The sequence below is a fragment of the Lonchura striata genome, chromosome 22 (genome assembly GCF_046129695.1).
Source record: "Lonchura striata isolate bLonStr1 chromosome 22, bLonStr1.mat, whole genome shotgun sequence".
In the NCBI taxonomy this organism is placed as follows: Eukaryota; Metazoa; Chordata; class Aves; order Passeriformes; family Estrildidae; genus Lonchura; species Lonchura striata.
Genome location: NC_134624.1, coordinates 4,755,274 through 4,779,170, shown reverse-complemented (window position 1 = coordinate 4,779,170; position 23,897 = coordinate 4,755,274). Strand labels below are relative to the sequence as shown.

Below are 23,897 nucleotides of genomic sequence, written 5' to 3'. Positions count from 1 at the left end.
ATGTGGCTTTTGTTCCCGTGGCATTCTTCAGGCGCACGGAGCACTTTGTTATTGCGACGTTCTCACAAACACTTGGAGGATGTTTGAGCGGCGTTTCACAGGCACTGGCTGTGAGAGCCTCGCTCCATGAAAGGCACGACTCCACGCTCATTAAAAAATCAGAGGTTTGGGTTTATAGAAGCAAAAAAAAAAAGAAGAAAAAAGTTTGTTTTTGAAAGCACAGATGCAGAGGATATGCACGTCCCCATTCTTTGTGTTCATAAAGTCACCGAGGGGGAAGCACCGAGGTCAACTGAGCTGCATCCATGGTGGAATTTGGGAATTAAAGGCCAAGAGGAACTCTGAGCACAGGCAGCAGCAGGATACCCAGAAAGGCTCAGCTGCCCAGTGCCAGAGCTGGGCACAACTCCCTGGAGAGGGGGTTCCCAGAGAGAAGAAAACACCTTCCACACTCCTACAGGGGGATGAAAAAGGAGGAAAGGCTGGAAGGAACCCCAAGTCTAAGTTCTCATGCACAGTAGCTGGGGCGGCAGGGCCAGGGAGGCCAAAGAGGGAGCTGAGGAGCCTCAGCACTCCCAGGGGAGTGGTGGCAGAGCCATCAGAGCATTGTCCCGGGCGGCTGCACTGCCAGGCTGGAGCTGGAGCTGGAGCTGGAGCTGGAGCTGGAAGGAGGAGCAGCCTTCCTTCCCAGCCACCACTTTTCAAGTCAGTGGCGACTGCCGGAGAGGAAGGGAGGAGAGGGGCGCTGGCTTTGTTTGTCTTGCTCAGCCCTGCGCTGTAAAACAAATAACTGCAAATGCAGCTGAGGGAAGCACGGGGCGGAATTCGGCACAGATAAATCACGGGGCCGCCCGAGCCCCGTTTCCGATGCAACCCATGTGTTTGTGTTCCCGTTTCCCATCCTTGCCTCTCCTATAAATCACCCAGGCTCCACCGTGGGCCTTTCCCTTCCCAGAGCACAGTCCTGGAAGGAGGAGAGGAGCAGACATGTCCAAGGAGCCACGGAGCCGGGCAGGGGCCCACGCTGTGGGGCAGGAGCCTGTCCGCCCCAGCCCTGCCATCCCAGGCAGTGCTGCTGCTTTGTCTGGAGTGGGAACACACCAGAAAACACGAGGTCCCTGGGGCAATGGGGGTTAGCACCCAAATCACCCCCTCCACCAGCTGGGGCCTGACTGGGGTAACAAATTGCCTGTGACAGCCATGGTGTGACAGGGAGGTGACAGAGCTCCCTCACTTCAGCGTCACCCTCACTAAAACACTGTCCCTTGGCTCTCTGCATACCCCTCGGGCAGGCACCTGACCCCACATCTTCCCCGTGCTGGTGGGTCACAGCCCTGTCACACCCACCTTCAGCTGCTGCAGGGTCACAGTGTCCTGGCTCTCCTGGGCTGCACTCTGACTTCCTGGCTTGACTTCTGAAATGATTTTAAAAATATTTTTTTAAAAAGGCAAAGGCCCTATGAGTGTGACAGCACATCTGACAATCCCCCACTGCACCTGAGACCTTTCCATGGCATGGGCACATCCCCTCCAGGCAGCAGCTCTAGGGTGGCTGCACACCTCAAGCAGGCACTGCTGCCCCACCCTGCCCTGTGCCAGCCTCTGCTCCTCCACACCCTGGCAGCACTGCAAGACCAAGGCAGACCAGTGTGGCCACAGCAATGAGCCCCAAGTCTGAGAGGCAGGAGGCAGCATGAGGACAAGCCAAGTAAGGAGAGATGTAGCTGCAGGGTTGGGTTCCCCAAAGAGCCCCAGAAGTGAGGCTGAAGGGGAGAGCAGGGACTTGAGAACCAGCCAAAATCCCCACCCCACAAGATTTTGGGATGCTAGTGCCCACTGAGCACCACAGGGCCAAGTAGTGCCCTTGGGGCACAGGATGCAGTGGGGCTGGACCTGCTCCACACACAGGCTCAGACACAGCAGTGACTCCTGTTCCAAGCCTTGCCAACACCCCCTGGGATATTCCCGTGGTGGGACACACCTGTGCTCTGCTTCAGCCTCCTCATGGCCACCTTCAGGTGCTTGGTCCTGCCCAGGTCCTCCCCGAGGAGGTAATACCAGCCACTGATCTCCTGTGGGGAGGGAAGCAGCTGCTCAGCCCCATTGCACCCAGCCAGGGCAGGAGCTGCCCCAGTTACAGCCCACAGAGGTGCCCAGACCTGCTCCCACACACATACACACAGCCCACAGTCCTCTCAGCAACAGCTAAAATTCCATCCTCCCTGCAAGGGGAGAATGAGTGACACTGAAGCACAAAGATTCCAGGTTTTTAGAGGGATATCCAGCAGTTTCATGCAGCAGCCAGGGGACAGGACCTCAACTCAGCCTTGCTGAGGCCCTGCAAGCAGCACAGTTTTAAAAAAGCTGCACCTGACTTGCCCAAATTTCAGAGGAGGCCATGCTTAAGCCACCTCTCACCCACCTCTCAGGCCACCACCACCACCAGCTCCTTTTCAGTCTCCTGCTATGAAGAAAACATCCACACCTCAGGCAAGAAAATTTTAAAAATCAAGGAGTATTTGAACAACACTCTCAGGCACCAGGTGGGATTGTCTGTGCAGGAGTTGGACTTCATGTTCCCTGTGGATTCCCTCCAGCTCAGGATATTCTGTGATTCTGTGAGCTCAGGGGATGTATTAACTCTTCCATGAAACCCCCAGCTTGCCAAGATATTCTGCTGCCCAGGGACAGAACCCCTCCCCGCTGGGCACTGGATGGGATTAAGAATTCCCACGGGATGAAGCACTCCCACGGGATGGAGCACTCCCACGGGATGAAGCACTCCCAGGCTTTGGGGATCGTGGGGAGCCCGAGGAAGGCAGAGCCAGCTGCACTGACGAGCAGCAGCCAGGCTGGGGCAGCAGCACTGTGACCAAACCCTGCCGCAGCAGGGACGGGGATTCTGGCACAGAATTCCTGCAGGAACAGCCAAAAAAACCTCCGAGTCTGCCCTCTGCCCAGCAGCACACTGCTGGGAATCAGGCAGGCTCCTGCATGTGTCCCTCCATCACCCCTGCTCACCCACGTGTCGGATGTGACCCATGCCAGGCTGGCCCCATGTCCTGTGTCCCCCCCTGCTGCAAACTGGGCAGGCAGCATGTGCTGGGGACACCTCTGTGCACCCCCCGTCGCTGCCCAAGGCAGTGACATCCCTTGTGCCAGGATCCCTCCTCTAACAGCCTCCCCACCCATCTCCAGCGTCCTCACCAACTCCAGTCTCACACTGCCCATCCACACTGGCACTGGGAGCAGGCAACTCCCCAGGACCTTCTCCCACCGTGGGCAAAGCCTGTTTTCATCCCCCCACCGAGCCCAGAGACCCCAGAGAGGCACCCCAGCCCCACAATCTGCCCTGGGACACGAAGGTACCTTGTCCAGGGACAGGAGGGACTTCACACCAAAGCTCATGCAGCCGATCAGTTCGCTCTGCCTGCAGGACAATCAGAGTTCAGGGACTGTCAGCACACGCCTGTTGGAGCACCAGGATCCCCCTTGCAACCTTGTTCAGGGAGCCCCCAAGATCTCCACCCATGCTGGGTGCCAGGCAGTGCCCAGGACGTGCCCCTGCTCTGTGGTTTGAGCAGACACAGTGTAAGCACATCTGCAGGGCAAGGAGGAGCTGGGCTGAAGCCTCCTGGTCACCTCCAGCCCACCTGGTGCTGCCAGGAGCTTGGCCAAGGTGGCTCTTGCCTGGGCTGGCAGCACAGCCTGCAAGGTGCCAGGCCCCTTGGTGTCCTCGCTGAATTGTCCCCAGAGGGAGGGGAGGTCCCAGCCCACTCCAGCCCCTCCGGGCTCTGGCCAACAATGCAGGCATGAGTGGCCACAGGGATTGAAATGCTGGCCCAGCGGGAGGCTGCCAGCAGCACTGATGGCAACAGAGTGCCAAGGGCAGGGTTTGCTGCCCATGATGCTCACCAGCACTGGCTGCCACGAGTGTGACCCCAGCTGGGACATCCCTGGCCCCAAGCCCTTGAGCAGAGCAGCCCCGAGGTCAGGGCCAGCCATGGGGCCCAGGGCCCTGCAGGAGCTCACATGGGGTGACCAGAGCAGGGGCTGAGTCTCTGCCACAACAGCCCTGAACAGATCTGAAAAGGAACAGCTGGCAGCCCCTTACCTGGAATTCCTCTCTCTGTTCCAGACTGTGACCAGGAGACGCTTCTGTTCATCCTCCTCTTTCACTGGGCTGGAACAAGAGGGCAGAGCCCATCAGCCTCCCCAGGAGCACCCAGCAAGGGCTGCCCTCACAGCCACAGACTCCTCAGCCTCCTCACAGCCAGGTCTTCTCCTGCAGTGTCTGCACAGAGCACTGCAGCACCTCCCCAGAGAGCAATCTGCTCATTCCTGACAGACACCTGCAAGGGGATGGGACCTCTCCTGGGCAGGTGTGGGGATACCACTCATGTGGTTTCAGGGGGGAAATAACCTTGCAGGGAAGACACATCCAACACCAAAGGGTAAATGCAAGGAACAAGCCACAGTTCATGCTCTGAAACCACCACCCTGTGCCAAATCCAGCGCTGCATGGGTCAGAGGGCTGGCACAGCCTCCATCACCAGCAGTGACAAGCTCTAGTCAAATACAAGTCATGCAGCTCCTCTCCCATGCAGAGACATGCTGGAGCTGTAGGAAACCCTTTTACCTTCCTCAGTCACACTATTGCAGGTGCCAGGTCTAGGACATGGAGTGTGTTTGTCCAATTCCTGCCCAGCAAGACAGTCTGAGCATGCAGGAGCAGCGCTGCCATGCTGTGTGTGCTGGCAGCTCTGCAGAGCTCTGCCCAAAAGTTCAAGGCACTTCAGCTACAAAAACCAGCAGAATAATGGCTGTCACTTCTCATCTCAGCAGCAGAGCTGCTCAGGCGTGCTGCGTGTTTATTAGAGATCACAGAGCAAAAGCAAACACAGGGTTGTGGTGTGGGGAGGGAGCCCTGGGACTGTGGCACGGGGTCCCCACTGCTCTGTGTGACACGGTGCTGAGGGATGGCCCAGAGCTGCCTCTGCCCTGCCGTACTCACAACACAAAATGCTCATGGAACACAGGATTTTTGCTGTCTGGCACTGTCTTCGTCTTTTGCCTGCACTTCCAGTCAGCATCTGGCACAATGGACATCTTTGGGAGGAAAACATGCAGCATGTAAACATTCCCAGAGCACACACCAGCCCCAGCTGCCGTGGCAGGACGCTGGCACAGGCACTTGTAGGGATGGCCGAGCTCAAAGATCCTGCTGAGCCCGTGATAATGGGTGGTTGGGATCACTCCACCCTTCTGCCTCTCAGGTATTTGCATTACAAAACTGCTTGGGGTAGGGGAGGGAGGGAAAAGAGCAGAAAAATCAGGAGTGATGTACACAAGTGTGGCTGGCTGGGGTCTGACTTACACCCCCTCTCAGGGGAGCTGCTTCCTGCACTGTGCACATCCCAGCAGAAGACCCACCCTGTTTGTGCCAGCAAACATCCCCACCAGGCTTTGGGCACCCACTGGGATGTTCTTGCAAGGAATAGTTGACACAGCCTTCAGCAGGGTCCTGTCCTCCCCTTTTTTACTTCATCCAGACACTGCCAACAAAACCCATGAGCTGTCCAGCGCTGGGCAAGAGTCCAGCCAGCTCCCTGCATGCTGGGGATGCTCTTCCAGAGCGGGATGGAGAAGAAAGGGGAAGGGAAAAACAGCACAGAGCAAGCTTGGGGGAGCCAGCCACAAAATTCTCCCCAAAAAGCACAAAGCTCCCTGAGCAAAGCCCCAGGAGAACCCACCTTCACATAGGAGTCGCACGCACAGCACTCTGCTCCCATCAGACCTTTTGCTTCCATGACTGGAAAGGAAATGAAATGGTCACATCCCAGAGCAGCAGGGAAGGCATCTTCCTAGCCCACAGTGCTCTGCCCCACAGGCTGATCCCTCCTTGTGGGGCAGAACCCCCTCAGACAGGGGCAGGGGTTGATGGTACCTTCCCTTTAACACACCCATGCTATAAATGCAGCCTGGACTGAGGTCGGTGGCAGAGCAGTTCAGCATCCAGCTGGCACAAATTGGCCTGACTTCAGCCCTGCTCTCCTTCCCCTGCAGCCAAATGGATGCTCCAGTTAAATATCAACAGCCCATCCTGGCACTGCCCTGACACTGCTCTGACACTGCAGTGACACTGCCCCAGCACTGACACTGCAGTGACTGCCCTGATACTGCCCCACACTGCTTGGCCCCACTGCTGGGACCCTGTGGCTGCCTGAGGCAAGGGATGTGCCAGGATGTGCCAGGGATGTGCCAGGGATGTGCCAGGGATGTGCCAGGACGCGCAGCAGAGCCTGCAGAGCACAGGATGGGCTCTCAGAACAAAGCCAAGCTCCCTCCCCACAAGCCCAGCAGGGCAGCAGTGGCTCTGCCTCTGTGCCAGCAGATTGTGCTCCTAAGGAACACACCAAGCCCATGGAAAGCCCAGGGCACAGGGGGAAAGGGGCTCTGCAAGCCCCTCTGGTGCTTCAGGAGGTGGTTTGTAGGGTTCCTCCAGGACAGCGTGCACCAAGGGCCTCCTCCTCCAGCCACACCTGCTCTGGGGTTAAAGATGTTGGGATGGAGAATCAAAAAGTCAGCTGGGTCACCCATATCACCAACAGACTCCTCCTGCCCACGCTGAGAACCCTGAACATGCACCATGTCCAGCCCCAGACCCTGAACCTCCTTTACCCCCATTTCCCTCTTCCCAGAACCTTTTGTGGAGTCACCATCAGAACAAGACCCAATCACTCACACCCAGCTCATGCAGGTGGAGGGTAAAGCCTGTGCCAGACCCTCAGGCAGGTGTTTCCCAAAAACAAAAAAAAAGAGATCATTCTGACACTCCCATTGGCCTCTCTGATAATCCCTATCAAAACACTTTAACTGAAGAAATATTGCTGGTGTTTAAAACTGCAGCATTTGGAGGTAACAGAACAGTTTGGAAATCCTAGCAAATATGGCAAAAGGGTTTTGGCAGAGATAAAGCATTTCAGACTTTCATTTCCAAATTGTATTTGCCTTTTTTCACTTCATATGGAACAAAAGAAAAGTAATTTATACACATGGGTGCAAACACATGAAGGTCTCTGGAAATTTCAGTTTGGTCTCTTAATCAAAGAGCCCCCAGTTGTGCCACTGCACGACAAGGTTGCTCCCAACAGGAAAAGAAGGAAGAAGGAAGGCTGTCCCCACCACCAGCCTGCTGTGGCTCTGTTGGAACTCCAAATGTCCCTCAGACATTTTTGGAGGTTCCAGGCCCAGGTCAGAGGCATTTGAGACCCTGGCAGGCAGCTGGAAACAGCTGGGATTTTGGATTTGAACCATGGAATGATTTACCAACCTTGAAGGAAGAACAAGAAGTCACAAAAGTTTAGATATTAGAGTAGAAGTAGTCACAAAGTAGAGGGAAGAATTTTTGAGTGCTGTACAGGGGGGTTTTGGTTTTGTACATGGGAGTCAGAGGGTTTAAGATGGATTTGGGATTTGGGCCTGCCCTGTCCTCCCTCTTTCTCCTTCCTCGCCTCCATGTTCTTGGTGATGTTGGCACTCACAGATTGGTTTAGAGTAGAAAAACACCATTTAATATAGGTAATAGGCATTGGGGAAAAACTGTAACCATGTCACACGTAATGTACCATATAAAAGATAGAAAAGCACCATTTAATATAGGTAATAGGCATTGGGATAAACTGTAACCATGTAACATGTAATGTACCATATAAAAGATAGAAAATCCCCATTTAATATAGGTAATAGGCATTGGGGAAAACTGTAACCATGTAACACGTAATGTACCATATAAAAGACAGCAGCAGCCCTGGCGGGGAGAGAAGAAGCAGTCGGGGTCAGAGAGGATGTCAGGGTGTGTGTGTGCCTCTGCCTGAGCTGTGAGCAAACCACAGCAGCCCCAGGAGAAAATCTTTTAGATAACTCGCAATAAACTGCCTTGAGACCAAACAACAGAGACTGCTGAGCCTTTCTTTGGAAGCTCGGGGTGGAGGAGAGACTTTTCCAGCACACGGAGCCACCCCCGACCCAGGTGAGCTCAGGCAGGGCTCCAGGTTGGGATGTGCCAGGGACTCACTCACCATGCAGCACCAGCGTCCGGCCCCGCACCTCGATGGACAGCTTCAGCTGGCCTGGGGACAGGAGGGGACAGGAGAGGACAGGCTGAAGGACAGGCTGAAGGATTCGCCCACTCCACAGCTGCAAGGCTCACACGAGGCCAGACACATCCTGCCTTCCCCCCCAGGCAGGGAGCGAGGCAAACATCCCAGCTCACAGGGCTCAGGCTGGAGGTCGGCACTGACACCCCCTGGCCCCAGCCCGGCGCAGGTCAGTGCTGGGAGAGCCAAGCTGTGCCCTGCTGGGTGAGGGAACAGCACCCAGGGTGGCACCGCTGCTCTGCCAGCCTGCTCACACCCATTCCCTCGCTTTTCCATGCACTGGCAGCTCTGCACCAGCCCAGGAATCCCCCCACAAGGCTCAGACTGGCACGAAGACTCAGCCCATGGTGTTTGTCGGGGTCGGGGTGTGATGGTTACGGGGTGCAGGGTGAGCTGCCTCCCCTCTGGGTCCTCCCAAAATGTTCCCCGGGACCTGGGCCTGACAGCCTCAAAAGGATGTGCAGATTTTAATGGCAATGAAGGCTCTCTAATCATGTAACTGTTCTGGATGAACCCAAAACTAAACATTTCCCAACATCCCTGGAGAATCCAAGAACTGAAACCATCACTGCTGCAATGTTTCCCTTAGTTTCCCCAAAGCAAAAGATCCCATTTTCATTTCTTCCCCAGTTTACAAAACACAACAAAGTGAGTAAACATCATTTACAGGCAAGTAAACATAATGTACAGACACATAAACATCTTGCAAGTTAAAACTCAACATTTAATTTTGCCAAAGACACACCCAAGGGCTTGGCCTTGCTTGGGAGGGGATCTGATGGGATTGTTTAACCTGAAACAATTCAGACAACACATTTTTTCACTCAAAAAAAAAAAAAAAAAAAGGCCAACCACTGAACAGCTCACGTGTGCATGGACACGTGGGAATTGTGTCTGTGTGCATCTGTACAAGTGGAAGGAGAGAGCAAAGGCTGGAGCTGGGTGGGTGAGTCAGGACAGATCTAGCACTGATTTGCAACAGAGAGAACGCTGTCCCCCAGTGTCATCCTTCCACTCCAGGCTTTGGGCACAAGGCTGGAACCCCTCTGCCATCTGCAGATCTCTGGGGCTGTGGGAACCCTCTGGGGACACCTCTGTGCACCCCCAGTCGCTGCCACTCTGTGCCCCTGCCCAAGGCAGTGACATCCCTTGTGCCAGGATCCCTCCTCTAACAGCCTCCCCACCCATCTCCAGCGTCCTCACCAACTCCAGTCTCACACTGCCCATCCACACTGGCACTGGGAGCACACAATGCCCCAGGACCTTCTGCCACCGTGGGCAAAGCCTGTTTTCATCCCCCACCGAGGCCAGGGACCCCAGAGAGGCACCCCAGCCCCACAGCCGCTGCCCGCTCCGCTGTTGGCACACAGCAGATGTCACAACATGAAAGGAAACTGCCCTGGTGCAGCCAAGCATGAGGAGGAGTCAGGGGAGATGAAGGGAGAGGAGAAGTTTTTGTGCTGGGTCATTTGGGGGAATGCCAGTTTGGGGACTGTCCTGGCCTGGGGATGGCTGGGGCTGCTCCTGGGCAGCTCAGGGACCAAGGCTGTGCTCAGTGGGGTCACCCCACCCTGTGCCCCATGGGTGTCACTGCTGTGGGGACAGGGCCCCTGGCACAGGCTGCCCCAGCACCAAGGAGAGGAGAGCAGGGAGAAGAGGGGCAGCTCTGCCTTTCTGGGGAGAAACACAAATTGGCCACAGCAGGGTTTGGGAGTTGAGGTGCTCTCTGTGAGGAACAGAGGACGTTTCCCTCTCAATGCATTTGCTGCCGAGTGTCTCCCAAGCACATGAAGGGACAAATCACAACCTCCAGCACACCCCAGGTGCTGTGTGACCCCTGCTCATGCCTGGGAGGCATCACTGGCCTGTGTAGGGCCAGGATCAGAGAGGGAAGCTGCTCTGGGAAGAATGATCCAGCCAAAGCTGGTGGGAGGGATGTGCTGTGCCAAGGTCTGTGCCCAGACAGAGCTGGGGCACTTTGTCAGATGAGCAGAGCAGTGACCTGGTGCCACACCTGGGTGGACAGGAACACAATCCCTGTCAAGGCAGGTTCATGGGCTGCATTCCCACCTCAATCCAAGTGCAGAGAGTCAGAGAAATCTTTTCCCCTGGATTCATCTACTGATACATCCCTGACAAGAACTGAGGGAAACAGCAGAGAGGCCCTGCCACAGCTTGTCCAGGTCCTCTCTGTTAAATAAAGGTCAATATAAATTAAGTGCAGAAGAAGGGCAGAGGGAGAACCCACATGCAGCTCCTGGGTGAACATCCCACCACAGAGCAGGACTCAGCCAGGCTTGCAGGGATGCAACACAGAGAGCTCCCAGCCCCATCCATCTGGACCCACAGGGCCAGGAGAGGCAATTCATGCCAAGGAACAAAGCTGGCACAAGGAGAACAGGGGAAAATGGGTATGAACAAGCACAAGATGGTAATCAAATAGGTTCCCACCCATGAGAGAAGTTTGCCAGGCTAAGGGAGGGGACAGGGCAACCTTCTATGGAAGCAGTTCTAGCAGGGAAACCTGTTCCTTACTGATGGTCTCTGACAAATGGAAATTGGAAAATGGAAAATTTTGAGTTCTTCTTAAATACTTTTCTGCTTTATTGTAGGAAAAACACAGTGTTTTTTGGCTGGGACAGCCAAGAACCATCTATCAAATGCCAGTGGGGATTCCTGCCAGAGGACACAGTGTCAGATCCTGCCTGGGTGGGAGGTTCCCATGGGCACAAGGCACCCCAAAATCATCTACAATCTCTGCCCTGGCACCAGCCCTTTGGGAGACTCTCTCCTAGTCACCCTCAGTGAGAGGGCTGGCCCTGTCCTGCCAGGCTCTGCAGCTCAGAACACAACTCCACATCTCACCAGTGATGCTCAGCCCATGAGGGGAACTGGCTGCAGAGAGGATGTTTGGCCTGGACTTGGTTACAGAGCCAGGAGGCACCACAGAACCCACATTATTTGGCCTATATCCTACAAAGACAGAAGGATTTCAGCTTCCAGGCTGTCCTCAGGGGCAAAGAGGGAGGAACAGCATCCCTGGGAAGGGATGCAGTTCCCTGGGAAGGATCAACATCCCTAGGAAAGAGCTCACTGCATGGTCACCCGCTCTGCTCAGGAGAGCAAGAGAAGCTTTGAAAGAAAACAAAACTGCTGCTTTGAAAGCAGCACCCAGAAGGGGCACCCAGCTGCCCTGTGTGCCACACTGCTGCCCAGCCATCACACACCACCAGCAGCCAGGACATCCCTAAGACATCCAAATTCCCTCGGAATGCCAGGGCCGGGCACGCTGCACCCACAGAGCCAGCGCTGCCCGGGGCCACCAAAACCCACCCTGCGCACCCGAGGCAGCCGCGGAGAGACCTCGAGGAGAGAAGGGGAACCCGGGGCTCAGCCCTAACGGGGGCACAGCTCCAGCCAGCCCTACCCCAGCCCGTCTCCATCCGAGGGGCAGAACGGGCTCGGGGGGACGCCGGGGGAGCGCTCCCACCCCTGGCTCCAGGCATTATCGCGGCTCAGCGAGGCAGGAGCTGCTCCCGGGCCCGATTCCTGGCAGCAGCAGCTCGCCAGCCCCTTGCCACGGTCCCGGCCGGGCGGCAAGCCCCGGGCTCCCCGAGCCTTACCGAACGTGCAGAGGCAGAAGGACCGGGAGGGGACCGGCCGGCGGGAGCAGAGCGAGACCCTGCGCACACCGCCAGCCTCCATGGCACGGCGCCTCCAATTAGCAGCCGCGCTAATTGGAGCTGAGCCTGCCCAGCCCGCGGGAGCGGGGTTTGAACGGGACACGGAACAACCGCCGCAGTTTGAATGGAGCGGCTCCCATCGGCCCCAGGGATTGAACGGGCACCGCACCTGCGGCGACGTGCCGGGGCGGGGACAGTGCCACGGTGGGGACAGTGCCGGGATGGGGACAGTGCCACGGTGGGGACAGTGCCAGGGTGGGGACAGTGCCACGGTGGGGACAGTGCCACGGTGGGGACAGTGCCGGGATGGGGACAGTGCCACGGTGGGGACAGTGCCACGGTGGGGACAGTGCCGGGATGGGGACAGTGCCGGGGCGGGGACAGTGCCACGGTGGGGACAGTGCCGGGATGGGGACAGTGCCACGGTGGGGACAGAGCCTGGGTGGGGACAGTGCCAGGGTGGGGACAGTGCCACGGTGGGGACAGTGCCGGGATGGGGACAGTGCCAGGGTGGGGACAGTGCCTGGATGGGGACAGTGCCAGGGTGGGGACAGTGCCAGGGTAGGGACAGTGCCAAGGTGTGGACAGTGCCACGGGGACAGTGCCTGGATGGGGACAGTGCCAGAGTGGGGACAGTGCCGGGGCGGGGACAGTGCCAGGGTGGGGACAGTGCCGGGATGGGGACAGTGCCAGGGTAGGGACAGTGCCAGGGTAGGGACAGTGCCAAGGTGTGGACAGTGCCACGGGGACAGTGCCTGGATGGGGACAGTGCCACGGTGGGGACAGTGCCTGCCAGACTTTGGGGGGAAATGCATCTTTTCTAGTAAGCAAACAGCCTTTCCAACTGCTGCCTCTGTCTAGGGGCTGTGAAGATAGGTGGGGACAGTGCCAGGTTGGGGACAGTGCCTGGATGGGGACAAAGCCTGGGTGGGTACAGTGCCAGGGCGGGGACAGTGCCAGGGTAGGGACAGTGCCACGGTGGGGACAATCCCCTGCCCTCCCCCGGGATCCCGGAGCCGCGGCCACCCTGCCGCTGGGGCCGCAGGAATGAGACGCAGGAGAAAGGGAATCCCCTCCGTGCTGTCAGCATCCCTGGCGCTGCCGTGCGGGCTGGCTGGCACCTCCGCGGCTGTTGAAGGAGCTGTCCCGCCGCAGGAGCAGGCACGGCACCCTGGGGACCTTCCTGCAGCCAAAACTGGTCTGGGAGGGTGAGCCGGAGCATCTGGGGGGATGCCACGGCATGGGTGACCTGTTTGGCTCTCATGTGACAAGGAAAGAGGCACGCAGCTCCCCCAGACTTATGGGGTCACCCTGCAAGAGCTCAGAGCGGCCCTTTCCATCACCCAGGAGCTGGGAGTGCACCCACCGGCTCTGGGTGCTGCACCACAGCTCACCGGGAGGCACCAGGGCTGAGCACCAGCTCCGGAGGCTGTGGAGGAATGATGGAGATGGTTCTTGGGGGAAAACACCCTCCCCAAAGGCTGGGCTGTCCCACATCTCTCCGCGTTGAAAAAGAACGAGATCTCCCAGCAGCCCAGGCTGCTGGACACGCATCCCCACCCTGCCCGTGGTGGCTCCTCCACACAGCCCTGGCCAGGGCTGACCCCGGCTGGCCCAGAGCCCCTCCCACGCCCCTCACTCACCTTTCCCGTTCACTCGGGCACGGCTGACCCTCCTCCTGCTCCCCGAGGCTCCCTGCAGCCGGGGCTGTCCAGCCCGGAGCGGCCCCCTGCTCGCTGCTGGCAGATGCTCCAGCACCGCGGGACTCTGCCCTGGCCCTGCCGGCGAGAAGAGGAGATGAGGGCAGGACACGGCAGGACAGCGAGCAGGGACAGCAGGGAGGTCACAGGCTCTGCTGCACCCTCAGTTTTATCTGCCACGGGGTTCGTCGCCACCGTCCCCCAGGCTTCCCTGTGAGCACAGAGGAGAGGAACGATGGCAATTCACTCGATGCAGTGTCACAGAGGGGACAGAGCCACGTTCAGAGGGAGTCACTCCTGGCAGGAGCCCCAGCTGCAGCCCTGGCCGTGGCCCTTCCCATCCCACACACCAAGTACGTCCCAGAGGCTCTGCTCAGAACAGTTTTGTTTTATTTAAAACAGATGACTGGTCCTGTCAGGGCTTTATTAATTGGTAAGCAGCTGTCCAGGACACTGGAGATGCTGCCCTGAACTGGGCGTTCAGGACAGGCTTAGAATCACAGAATGGTCTGGGTTGGAAGAGACCTTAAAGACCAACCAGTTCCATGCCTGCTTCAATTATCCCAGGTTGTTCCAAGCTCTGTCCAACCCAGCCTTGGACACTTCCAGAGATCCAGGGGCAGCCACATCTGCTCTGGGCACCCTGTGCCAGGGCTGCCCACCCTCCCAGGGAACAATTCCCAATTCCCAATCTCCCATCCATCCCTGCCCTCTGGCACTGGGAGCCATTCCCTGTGTCCTGTCCCTCCATCCCCTGTCCCCAGTCCCTCTCCAGCTCTCCTGGAGCCCCTTCAGGCCCTGGAAGGGCTCTGAGCTCTCCCTGGAGCTTCTCCTCTCCAGGGGAGCACCCCCAGCTCTCCCAGCCTGGCTCTAGAGCAGAGGGCTCCAGCCCTTGGAGAATCTCTGTGGCCTCCTCTGGACTCATCCAGCAGCTCCTTGTCCTTCTGTGGATGGCTCCAGAGCTGGACACTCTTGCAAGACTCCAGCTCAGACCCAGCTCCAGCTCACCCCTGCTGACGTGCTGGGGCTCAGAGGAGGCTCCACAAAATGGGGAATTGGATGCTTTTCTCATGTCCAGCACCCTGACAAAGCCACAGCAGCCCCAGCCTGGCCCTCCACACTCTCAGCCATCCAAACCTGCCGCAGGATCTGATGCTGAGACAGACGAAAGTGCACAGACCCAGAACTAGGAGCCTTGGTGGAGAGATCTCCCAGGCCAGCGCAGAGCAGAGGAGCCAGCACAGCCCAGTAACTGCAGGATCAGAATCATCTGCCCAGGCTTCTTCCACAGAGATGAGCAGGGTAGGACTGGTGAGGCAGAGGTGTTTTACACTTCCCTTAACACAGAGGCAGCTGTGGAGCCCCAGCTTAACTCCCTTAAAGGGCAGTGGGGCAGAACAGTGTCCCTCAGCCCTGCTGGAGCCACACTCACAGCAGCTGTAAAGGCAAAAGAGCCTCACTTGGGGTTTTGGTGCCAGTGTGTACCAGGATGGACAGATGGACAGCACCTATCACACCCTGGCCAGTGCCTCCAGGTACCCCAAAATATCTCCAGCTGCATCTTCACAGCCCCAAGACAGAGGCAGCAGCTTGGAAAGGTTGTTTGCTCACTAGAAAAGCTGCATTTTCCCCCAAAGTCTGGCAGGGGCATTGGTTTGATTCAACTGAACCTCCACCAGCAAAACTGCCTGAAACTGAAGGAAAAGCAACAGGAGGGACACAGAGCAAACAAGGGAGGGAAGGAGGGAGGAATGCTCTGCACAGCCCAATCCATCACTGCCACAGACACCTCTTGTACCACCGCCAGAAATCCAAGCCCCTTTGGGCACTGGTGGAGACAAAAACACCCCAGCAGCCTCTGAAGCCTCCGGACAAAGAGCACAGCTCTGCTGGGGCTGCCTGTGCCTGCGGTGTCAGCCTGACCTTGGCACCCTGCAGGGGCCTTGGGAGGCTCCCAGCCAGCACTGCCCGGGGCCTGGTGCCTTGGGGCTGTTCAGAGCTGGGGAAGGCCTGGCAGGGTTTCTGCTGCCAGCTCCCATGCCAAGCTCCTGCTTTCCTGGTGGAAAGGGGCAGGTGCCTCCCTTTCCCTCCTTCCCACAGCACAGCAGTGAGGCACCAGCCAGGATGGGAGCAGGGCAATGTGCATTTCAGGGACCAGTGGGGTGGAAAAGGCCCAGAGCTGAGTCCGCTTGGGTTGTGAGAGTCCCTTTCCAGCTCTGGGAAGCACGCAGATCCATGGATGCTGTGTTGCTGGAGCCCCCTGCATGCACAGCCCAAGGGCAGAGGCAGCAGGCACATCCATGGGCACAGCTGGGCTGCTCAGCACTCCTGCAGCTCCCCATCCCCTCCTGTGTCTCCAGCCACGGGGATCCAAGGCTCAGGGTGGGGTGAGGAACAAAGATGTGATTTATTCTGTAATTGCTGCATGCTTGTCCAGCACAGCAGTGGCCTTTGCTGCCCTCATCACAGGGGGATGCCCAGCAGAGCAGGACGTGGCAGTGAGCAGAAGCAGCTGTGAGACAGCAGCAGGAGCTCCTCAGCAGCCCCAGCACATCTGCCTTCTCTCAGCACTGCTGGCCCGGAGCCCAGGGGAAGCTGGATCTCCTCTCCCAGCTGGCAGTGTCAGAGGTGTGGGAGGTGAGCAGAAAGTGCAGCCTGGGGACACTGATCCCTGCAAGTCTGGGCCACCACCTAAATTCTCCTGTCTGCCTGGTGGCCCCAAAACTCCCAGAGTTGCCCTGCAGCCTCTGGGATCTTCAGGACCCAGTAACCCACAGGGAAGCCACATTTGGTGGCTCCTGTCTCCCCACCAGGGACTTGAAGCAGCAAGCCCAGGGCAAGGTCTGATGGAATGTGGTGGACACAGGAGGGGAAAGGCTGCTCCAGCAGCTCTGCCCAGAACAAGAACCTGCTTCCCACATCTGGCACAGCTGCTTTGCAGGCCCTTGAGGAAGGGATTAATGCAGTTATCGAAGCACAAGGAAGGGAACACAGAGAGGGAAGGGGTCCTTTGCCAGTAGGCAGGAGCAATCCCAGCCAGGATTCCTCCTCCAGCCAGGAGCCAAGCTGGCCAGGCACACAGCCAATGCCACAACATCCCACAGTGGCCTGTCCCAGCTGCCCAAGTCGATATTTGCACCCTGGCATTCCAAAACACGTTCCCATGGCCTGCTGCACGCTCTCCCTGCAGACAGGGGCACAGCCAGGGGAGCAGCTCTGGCTCTCCCCAAGAGCAAAGCCCTGAGCTCCAGCACAGCTCATCAACATCAGAGCTCCTCCAAAATATGACAGGCTGACACTGGAGATGTCACATCCTCTACCACATCTTGCTGAAAGGCAAGAGAGCCCAGGATATAGAGCTGGGGTGGGGATGAACCTTTAATCCCACCCTCATTTTCATCCCATCCTCAACATGAGCGCTGGGAGAGGAACTGAATTGTATTTATGCTACAGAATATTCCAAGAGCTCTCCTGTCTTGCCCACCAGGAGGGTCTGGGGACCCCTCATCATCCCAGCCCTGGGGTCTGCAGAGAAACCTCACAAAGGCTCAAACTCCCTCTCTCATGGATGTGTTGACAATGCAGAGGGAGAGGCCCTGAAGTGCCTGGGGTCACAGTCAGTGCTGCTGTCACCTCCTGGATAGGAGGGCTGAAGAACAACCCTGCCACGTGCCCCAGAAGCTCTGCTGATGCCAGAGCCCCACAGACACAGGCAAATGATGCCAAAGCTCTGTCCTGGACAGGCAGGAACCAGCACACAGGTGGTGTGGCCATGCCCAGGGATCCAGGGTCATTTCTAAGGCACTTCTGAATGTTCCTCCTTTCAGAATAATCAAAAACTCTTCATTTGTTCAGTTAAATCCATTTGCTGACATTCCCAGTTATCTCCATCTGGCACCCACCAAAATAAAAGTTTTTCCCAGCAAATTTATTTGCCCCTGGGAAAAACCAAACTAATCTAGGATTGCCTTTTTCACTGCACAGCTCAGCCCACAGGACAGACAACACCAAGCAGCGTCCTGAGCGAGCAGAAAACAATTCCCTCCAAAATCCCAGGCATCCTGAACCTCTGGAATGGGAGCAGGGTTTGTACCTGCCCAGCCTTGCCGTGTCCTGGTCCCCACCACAGCACAGCACCCTGGCAGCCCCAGCACCATGATTGGTGTGGCTCCTCTCGGCAGCAGCTCTCCCAGCACACAGAGGTGTTTACACTCCCCCCGTCTCCCAGGAGCTCCCCAGGCTCACACAAAGCCTCCTCTCTTTCTCTCTTTGCAATAGGCTTTCAAGAGGCAAACAGGACAGTAATAAATGCTCTGTCTCCCCAGCTAAAGCAGGCAGTCTCACAGCTTTAGGTGAAAGAGTCCCAGGGGACAGGGCTTTCAAAATAATAATAAATAAATTATACTAAAGAGTCTCTTTAGGGCTCCCAGGCCACAGAGCTCTCCCCACCGATCCCCCAGAGGGTTTGAGGCCAGCTGACTGCAGAAATCACTCCTAACACACAAACCCAAGAGATTCAAATCCGCTCTATCCTGCAGCACAGAGAGCCCTGAGATCAAGCATGATCCCACATGGAACTGGGCACCTCCAGCCCCCCACGACAGGCATGAGGGAGATACAGAGCCTCACCTCCTCCAGCCACCAGGCTCTGGCACCCCCAGAGCCACCGTCCACCCAGCCATCCACCCCTCCTCCCTGCAGGGACGAGCAGTGCTGCGGGGGCAGTGGGGATCACCCGAGCACTCACGCGGCAGCCCCGGCTCTCCCCGCTGCTCCATGGCTCCCACGCAGCTCAGATCCTCTCCAGCAGTGGCCAAGTTGAGATTTGGCTGCCACGAGCCTTTGGTAGTGGTGCCACTGCAAAGAGGAGGGGGGAAACCCAAATCCAAAGCAGTACAGAAATGTCCCAAGGGAGCAGAGTTCCAGTCTGGGAAAGTGCAAATTAAATTTTAAGCTGGGAAGAGATGGTGGTCCTGCAACAGCACCGTTCTCTCCTGGCTCCCAACAGCAAGGACTCAACTCCTCCTAACTTCCCTCCTCACATTCCAACCCCGGGACTGACCTTAACCTGCAGTTTTGTTGGAGTCTCCAGCAAACTGCCCATTCAGCTGGTTGGCCTGGGAGTTAATGACTTCCTTTTAAAATTTAACACCGTTCTCCATCACAAATTTCAGTCTGCCAGCACTAGGGTCTGCCTTTGGTTGGATATTCAAATCCAAACACGTGCTTAGACAGTTACTCCAGGCAAAAGGGTAACATATGCACACAGAAAACCCACAAAGCTGCCTTTGGAACTAAAGAAAATAAATCAGGCTGGGGAAAATTATCTGGCTTCCCAGATGGTAAGAGGATTGCAAGAAGGAGGGTTTGGGCTATTTCAGGGCAATCCTGAGGCCAGATTTCTGGGATTAGCACAGCCTGGCAGATAGGGCAGACACACAAAGCACAGCCCTTTCCAGCAGTGGGAAGGAACACTGCAGCCCCTCTTCCCCAGGGCCCAGCTGAGCTGCTGCTGTCCCTGACACCACCTCTGCAGCAGGCACAGCTGAGCTTCTCCCTGGAAAACTCCAACTAGGAACCCAACAGAGGCAGACTGGCACCTTAGCAAATCCTTTTCCAATCTGAGGCCCAAGAAAGGTTTCTCCTCTTTCCAGTGTATTTTAGGTACTCCACCCCTTCTCTGCTCACATCCCAGAGTGTGAGCATCCTGTGGGAGCCCAAATCTGAGCCAGAGCAGCAGCATCATCCCAAGCGTGGTCTTTGCTGCTGCCTTTGCCACCCTGCAGCTCCCTTGTTTCCCCTTTTTGAGGCAGATGCACCCAGGACTCCACATTCCTGGGAAATTGCCAGCTGGGAGAGGCCAGTACACTGGGTGTCAAACCAGCACTGATCCAACCTCGTGGACTGCTCCTGCTCGCTGCCCACTGCACAAAACCATCCATCCCCTTCCAGTGTCCCCTCAGGCAGCACATGATCCCAGCACAGCACTCAGTTCAGCACTGCTGCTTTGCCAGAATATCAGAGTCTGACAAGAACTGTGTCTCTGCCTCTTCATGTGTTTGGCCTTTTGCACTCATCGTTTTGGGTAACAAATTCTTTGTCTAGTTTCTTTTCTAAACCTCCCTCTCTGCCCCTTCCCCACGAAATGCAGAGTCTGAACATGCAAAGGGAGCAGCCCACAGCCATTCCTGGGCTCTGAGGCATGGCTGAGGCCAGGAATGCCGTGGATGAGAGCTCAGGATGCCATGGCTGGAAGCACAGAGTGTTTCCAGGGCAAGCAGAGGCTCTGTGACAAACCCCACGTGAGCAGGAGCTGGCACAGCCCCTCGGTGGCCCACCAGGGATGCAGAGCACAGAACAGTCTCCATGCACAACCACTTGTTCCTGTGCCCATCCTCTGGCAGGGCCAAGCTTGCTGGAAATAGTTCATCTTATCCCTTTGTCATTGCTAAACTGGCTGAAACTAAGGCAGCTGTGACCACAGCATGGTTTGTGTAAGAGCTGGTCCATAAAACCAGCTCCTCTCCAGGAGGGCAGGAAAAGGTGGAGCAGGGAAAAGGTGGAGCAGGGAAAAGGTGGGAGAGCAAGAAGCTCCTGTTTTATTTCAGTTCAGATTTTCACCCGTCTTGAACACTCCAAACCTGCAGAAACTGCCTGGCTTCTTCCCCTGCTGCCCTGGGGCTGGCTAGGGAGACATCCAGAGTTAATTCAGGAGAAGGATCCCTTTGAGGTACAGGGATGCTTCCTGATCCCTCCAGAAACATCCTGTACAGAACATCTCCTTTAGGGCTGGCAGAGCCTCCACTGTCACCCTGCACAGTGAGGAACAGCAATCAGAGAGAACAGCAGCCATCAGAGCACCATGGGTTATCTGTGTGGAGTGGATTCCCCATCTCTGGAAGTGTCCCAGGCCAGGCTGGATGGGGCTTGGAGCAACCTGGGACCGTGGAAGGTGTCCCTGCCCATGGCAGGGGTGGGACTGGGTGGCCTTTAAGGTCCCTTCCACCCCAAACCAGTCTGGGATTCCATGATTCTCTCCTCAGGAAAGGCACACAGCACAGCCCGATTGCCTCTGAGCAGGCTGAGAGGATGCTGACACCAAAGCACTAATGGGGCATCATAAACTATTTTTTTTCTTTTTTTTTTCCTTTTCCCCTTTTGCCATGCCTAGCCTGCAGGATAACAGTAGGTTGGGCACACACCTGACTTAGAAACAGTACCCAAATACCTGACAATTTTCCCAGCTCGAGGCTTTGTCCTTGGTTTTGCATTTCCTCAGGGCAGTGGGACTTTCTCAGGCCAGGTGTTGAACACACACCTGTCTTACAGCCTTAATGTGATTAAAAGCCCAGTGAATTACAGCAGCACATCAGCACACAGCACCATTCTTCTGCACTCTGAACCCTCAGTGGCACAGAAGAGCAGCACCATGAGACATTCCAGGTCTCTTAGAGGATGTCTGATCTGAGCATCCAGTCCTGCTGCAGCATTTTGACAAATGCTGAGCATTAATCCATTGTTGATTTATTTTAATGCAATAAAAACAATGTAATAACCAAGCTGAGTCTTCAGTGACCCTTCTTATAAAAGAGATCAGTTTCAATATAGCAAAATGTCTCTTGGGAATTATGCTTTTGGCCTTAGAATGGTCAAATGGATCAAAGTAATGAAGTTAAAACAGCTTAGGAAGTTATTGCCTGTCACCTGAGCTGAACTGCCGAGCTCATTCTGGAGCTGCAGGAAATAGCTGAGCTCTCCTCTCAGGTACCTCACATGGGCTCTGCTTCCCAGCTCTGACACTGCTCTGCTCCTCATGAGCCAGGTTAGCTCACTAATTTCACAGAAAATCAAATATTTCTGACATTTGGCACGCAAACAGATTTGACCAGGGCATGTGATGGGGGAGACAGATCAAATGCCAGAAATCTTAGACTGGTTTGGACTGGGAGAGACCTCATCCCATCCCACCCCTGCCATGGCAGGGACACTTCCCACTGTCCCAGGCTGCTCCAGCCCTGTCCAGCCTGGCCTTGGGCACTGCCAGGGATCCAGGGGCAGCCACAGCTGCTCTGGGCACCTGTGCCAGGGCCTCCCCCTCACAGGGAACAATTCCTGCCCAGTATCAAACTAAATGTATCCTCCTTTGGTTTAAAGCCATTGTCCTTTTTCCTGGGGCACAACAGAAAGGGGCAAGTTGGCTTTTATCTTGACAGAGATCTCCTTTGTCATCTGGCAAGGCCCCATTCCCAGGCTGGACAGAGTAAACCAAGGTTCTCTGACATTTTTATGTTAAATTAAGCTGGTCTTAGAGTGAAGCTGCTGCTCCAAGGGCAGCTGCCTCCTTTCTCCCCCCAGAGCTCTGATCTGACTCCCCACTTTAGCCCAAGCATGGGAACAGGCACACAGGGTCTCTCCAGCTAGAAGGGACCCAGAAGGATCATCAAGCCCCACTCCCTTGCAGGACTAGAATTAAATCCTGTGACTAACCACACACTCCAGATGTTTTTGGAGCTCTGGCAATTTTGCTGCCATGACCACTTCCCCAGGGATCTTTTGCCAGTGATCACCGCCTTCTCAGTGAGGAATATTTACAAGAATATTTAAGGAGAAAGTATATTCAGGAACATTGAAGAAAATAAAAGCAGATCCATTGGGTCAGACAAAGCTCCTGTTCCATGTCAGAAGGTGATGCCCAGGGGAGAACACAACAACAGAGCAGGCATGAGACATTTTCCAAAATAGCTGCCTGTGGCCAGCACATTTCTCTCCCTCTCAGGATTTTTCATAGAGGAGCACAGAGAGAAATGAAAGAGAAAACAATTTCTGTTTCTGCTCCTTGTTTTTCCTATGTGGAATGTGTTTGGAGAATTGTTTACCTGGGGTGGTTGCTTGGTTGGATTCTGGTGAGGATTGTTTGAACCTGATGACAAATCCAACCCAGCTGGGGCTGGGCTCTCAGAGAGGGTCACGAGTTGTGTTAGAGTCAGAGAAAGTAGTATGTAGCTTTAGTACCCTCCTTTTATATAGCATATTAATGTATTTTAGCACAGTTATAATAAAGAAATCATTCAGCCTTCTGAATTGAGTCAGACATCGTCACTTCTTCCCATTGGGTTTGCCTGCATTTACAATAGCTGCCCAGCCCCAAACATTTTCAATTCAAGGACTTTCTATTGCTGCAGAGTCAACTTTAATGTACATTTGGTAGACATAGGAGGAGTTGGATCTCATTTGTGTAGTGGCACACCATTAGCCCAGCCTTACTGGGGCACCTTTAAGCCACCTCTGTGGATTAATTGGTGTTCTGGATCAATTAGCTGAGCACAGCTTGATTATTGCCCATATTGTTTAAGCAGGATCCCATTAGCCATGATCAGGAAGGCATTCCCTTCCCTGGGAGCTGAGACCACTCACTCTCCCCATGTTATTCCAGAGCACCAGGGCCATCTGTCCAGGTGAGGGGATGTCTGACCCTGCTGCAGAGCTCAGCTCTGGCTGGAGCACGGCAAAAACAGGAGCAAGATTCATGGTGCCACAAACCTGAATGAACACCAGGAGAGGTGACACAGAGGTTACCCTACAGCTTTCCTTCCCAAAGCACTTTCCAAAGGGAATAACAAAGTTACAGTTAATGCAATAGTCCGTCCATGTGGCTGAAAATAGCTCCTGACCTGGTACACAGGATTTGTCCAAGTCTCTGTCTTAGGTCACATAGGAAAGTCCACTCAATCAGCAGAATTTTAGGCTGGCGCTTTTTTGACAGTTAAAACTGCTGAATTCGTTTATGGCTAAAAAAAGAATGCCAGGAAGATATTTTGAAAGTGCTGCCTCGGAGGCCTCCATCAGAGGTGAGCTAAACTTAGAGGGCCTGAGGTAGGAAGAGAAGTGTGTGAGTGACACCTCCAAGGGACAGCTCCATCCTCTGGGGACCAGGCTCCTGCCTGCAGTGCCTGGCCTGTCTTTAGGGGGAGGAAAAATGGAATCATTCCAGGCACCAGCTCTCAGTTAGAGGCCTGATGCCCTTAAAAATTTAGAGATTAAAATGACCAAGTGAAGCTTATTTTTAAAAAGGATGCTGTTGAGTCTTTCACATTCATTCTTCTTCCATGGCCAAAAGGAAAAAAAACTTTAAAAAACAGAGCAATCGTGGACAGTCTCTCAAGGAAATTTAAATTGGTAAGTGCAAACCATCCAACAACAGTTTGGGATGTGTCTCTGTCTTCATCCAACACCAGTTTGAGATGTGTTCCTGCCTTCATCCAACACCAGTTTGGGATGTGTCCCTGTGTCTCATCCCTCATCCAACACCAGTTTGGGATGTGTCCCTGTGTCTCATCCCTCATCCAAAACAGTTT

General features: G+C 55.5%; 1 protein-coding gene across 1 annotated transcript; it reads right to left on the bottom strand.

Moving 5' to 3' along the window:
• Window positions 1-1,326: 1,326 nt before the first annotated feature.
• Window positions 1,327-23,070, bottom strand: LOC110472208 (regulator of G-protein signaling 3-like). Its single transcript, XM_077787954.1, has 11 exons — window positions 22,957-23,070; window positions 20,314-20,354; window positions 18,290-18,399; window positions 13,486-13,620; window positions 8,082-8,132; window positions 5,754-5,812; window positions 5,015-5,109; window positions 4,115-4,183; window positions 3,370-3,430; window positions 1,982-2,072; window positions 1,327-1,415 (listed from the first exon to the last, which is right to left on the bottom strand). Exons 1-11 carry the CDS (start codon window positions 23,068-23,070, stop codon window positions 1,327-1,329), a joined length of 915 nt encoding a protein of 304 aa, XP_077644080.1.
• Window positions 23,071-23,897: the final 827 nt, after the last annotated feature.

Excerpts from the sequence above, each read along its gene's own strand:
- LOC110472208 (XM_077787954.1), bottom strand. The coding sequence starts at position 23,070 with ATGAATCTTGCTCCTGTTTTTGCCGTGCTCCAGCCAGAGCTGAGCTCT. Across the intron at positions 20,355-22,956 it reads TCTGGAATAACATGGGGAGA|GGTGACAGTGGAGGCTCTGC; the intron begins GTGAGTGGTCTC and ends CTCACTGTGCAG. Across the intron at positions 1,416-1,981 it reads GAGGCTGAAGCAGAGCACAG|AAGTCAAGCCAGGAAGTCAG; the intron begins GTGTGTCCCACC and ends AAATCATTTCAG.